The sequence below is a fragment of the Acanthamoeba castellanii genome, assembly GCF_000313135.1.
Source record: "Acanthamoeba castellanii str. Neff unplaced genomic scaffold scf7180000084724, whole genome shotgun sequence".
Classification (NCBI taxonomy): Eukaryota; Discosea; order Longamoebia; family Acanthamoebidae; genus Acanthamoeba; species Acanthamoeba castellanii.
The window spans coordinates 11,504-13,982 of NW_004457611.1; the positions used below are offsets into that span (position 1 = coordinate 11,504).

Below are 2,479 nucleotides of genomic sequence, written 5' to 3' on the forward strand. Positions count from 1 at the left end.
ATGGTACAGCTCTTCTCACATCTGTTTTCATTGCTTTTTTTTTTTGGTTGGGCTGACGTTCTATCACGTGGTGGCGACCGAGTGCAGCCAAGTACCTCACCACGGATGACATCACTAAGATTGGTACGTTGCTCCTGCGTCTGTGTGGGTGGGTTGGTTAGCGCGAATGCGTGAACGAACTGCACGGTCTGATGTGACTGCGTACGCGATGCAGTGTCGCCGGCTCCCGAAGCGGTCAAGAGCGTGGTCGACTGGCTCTACCAGCAGGGCGCCGCCACCGTCGGTACCGGCGACCACCCATCACGCGATATCAACGCGAATCACTTCCCCGTGCTCACACACGACCCGTGCGACACGTCCATTGCAACAATCGCGCAGAGGTGGCGCGCAACCGCGATGCCATCGTGGCGATGATGCCCGTGCACAGGGTCGAGGCGGCCTTCGCCGTGTCCCTCCGCCGCTTCGTGTCTCCCGACGGTACGCGGTCTAGACGCACAGTAGTTCAGCGCAGCTGTCGCTGAATGATGGTTATGTCTGTCGTCGTCGACATGAATTCCTCCAGGCCACCGCGTGCTCCTGCGCTCGTCCCAGAAGTACTCCGTCCCGCCCACATCGCGTCGCACATCGACCTCGTCAGCGGCCTCACCGACTTCCCTCCCGTGGGTACGCAGCGCGCAAGCTTGCTGGTGCTCGGAGCTAAAAAAAAACACTCACATCGGAGTCAAAAAAAACCTGGCTCATGTTTTCGTTTTCGTTTTACGACGTGCAAAGGGTCAGGCAAGAAGTCGCTCATCGAGGCGGCCGCCGCTTCGACGGTTCCGTCGTCTGCCGCGTTGACGCCCTCCGTGCCCGTCGTGACTATGGTCCGCGCCCGCGGAGGTAGCCAGCTGCTGATCAACTTCACCCCCGTGTGCGCCAACGGCCAGTACACGAAGGACGCCAAGAAGGTTATTGCGACTCTCCATTTCTTTCTGCTCTCTTGCGATGGTCGCGACCAGCGTGTTGTTCTGGCTGATGTGTGTGTGTGTGTGTGTGATTCGTGCGGATACACAGCCTTGCTCGGAGGCTCCTCCGGCCATCGCTGGCTTCTATGTGCAGATCAACTCCACCAACCCGGCTGTGGGCAAGTCCAAGTCGGAGTGGCTGTACGTTTTCCGCATCACACCACATCATCAGAATCTTAAGACTCATCATCTTCTTCTTCTACTACTTCCTTTTCTTCAGCGATTCTCAGTGCACCTTCAACGGCAACTACACCACGTGCACCGGCTCGGTCAAGGGTACACACATGATTCATTACTGTCAATAGAATTACATAAATTGTGTTGTAGAAAATGTTGTTATTAATGTTTGGTATGTGCGCAATGCAGCGTGGCTCTATGACGCCTTGAACGTGTCGGTGGCGGCCGCGTTCGAGAACGACCATGTCGGCCCGAGCGGCTACAACCCTTACCCCGTCCTGGCCACTCCGCCCATCGTACCCCAGAACATCTGGAAGCAGGTAGCCCTTGGCCCTTCTAGTATCGTCAGCGGACACCAATACCTGACGTTGTGTGGTGTGTGTGTGTGGTGTGTGTGTGTGTGTGTGTGTGTGTGGTGTGTCGCGCACAGTACAACATTCCGCCCAACACGCTGGTGACGACCAACGTGACCCAGTGTGTGGTCGAGTTCGAGCAGCAGTACTACGCGCCCTCGGATCTCACCCTCTTCCTCGAGCAGACCGGTCTCCCCACCGACACCCCCGTCACCGTCATCGGTACCGTACCCACCCCACTCACGGCACACACGGCACACACGGCACACGACACGCAACACGACACGCGGATCTTTCGTTAACTCGCTCCCTCCTTAGGACCCAACTACCCGAACCAGCCCGGCGGTGAGGCCAACCTCGACATTCAGTACATCATGGGCGTTGCTCCAGGTACACATGTCACGCTTCGTGCCGTGTGCCGTGTGCGCCGTGCACTTCGGTGTCTGACTCGGTGCTCGCTGTACAGGTGCGCCGACCGTGTTCTGGTCGATCTACGCCAACTCCACGGTCGAGATCGACGACATCCTGCAGTGGGCGCTCCAGATGTCCAACCAGCAGTCCGGCCGCTCCCAGAACAAGGTCATCCTCAACCACTCGGCCGACCGCAAGGCCGCCAGCGGCTCCGTCGGCGTCAGCGTCGGCGTCGACTACATCGTACGCCTACCCCTCTCCCCCGCGTTCTTGTGGGTTGGCGTTGTGTAATGTGTAAAGGCTCACACACCATCGTCGGTCGGTCGGTTGGTCAGTTCTCCGGGGCGTTCATGGGCGTGGGTCCGCAGATCAAGCTGCCCATCGGCATCTCAGTGTCAACGGGCTATGCGGGCGGCAAGGAGGAGTCGGCGGAGAACATGGACTCGGCGACGAGCTCAGCGTCGATCAACCGGTTCCCTGACGTGTCGGCGGTTGGCCACAGTACGCCAATCGCAGCCCTTGCAATTTATTTAT

The 2,479-nt window shown here is 58.6% G+C and overlaps 1 protein-coding gene across 1 annotated transcript in view; it reads left to right on the plus strand.

Moving 5' to 3' along the window:
- Positions 1 to 2,479, plus strand: part of ACA1_157220 (Prokumamolisin, activation domain containing protein) — a gene marked incomplete at both ends in the record, with an annotated part of 3,123 nt that overhangs the window by 375 nt on the left and 269 nt on the right. The window contains 12 exons of the mRNA XM_004348406.1: positions 93 to 123; positions 215 to 283; positions 379 to 477; positions 592 to 663; positions 772 to 947; positions 1,054 to 1,145; positions 1,225 to 1,280; positions 1,371 to 1,501; positions 1,612 to 1,756; positions 1,853 to 1,924; positions 2,001 to 2,188; positions 2,281 to 2,417. Of these exons, the coding sequence (XP_004348456.1) occupies positions 93 to 123; positions 215 to 283; positions 379 to 477; positions 592 to 663; positions 772 to 947; positions 1,054 to 1,145; positions 1,225 to 1,280; positions 1,371 to 1,501; positions 1,612 to 1,756; positions 1,853 to 1,924; positions 2,001 to 2,188; positions 2,281 to 2,417 (1,268 nt within the window). The remainder of the gene's footprint in view (positions 1 to 92; positions 124 to 214; positions 284 to 378; positions 478 to 591; positions 664 to 771; positions 948 to 1,053; positions 1,146 to 1,224; positions 1,281 to 1,370; positions 1,502 to 1,611; positions 1,757 to 1,852; positions 1,925 to 2,000; positions 2,189 to 2,280; positions 2,418 to 2,479) is intronic.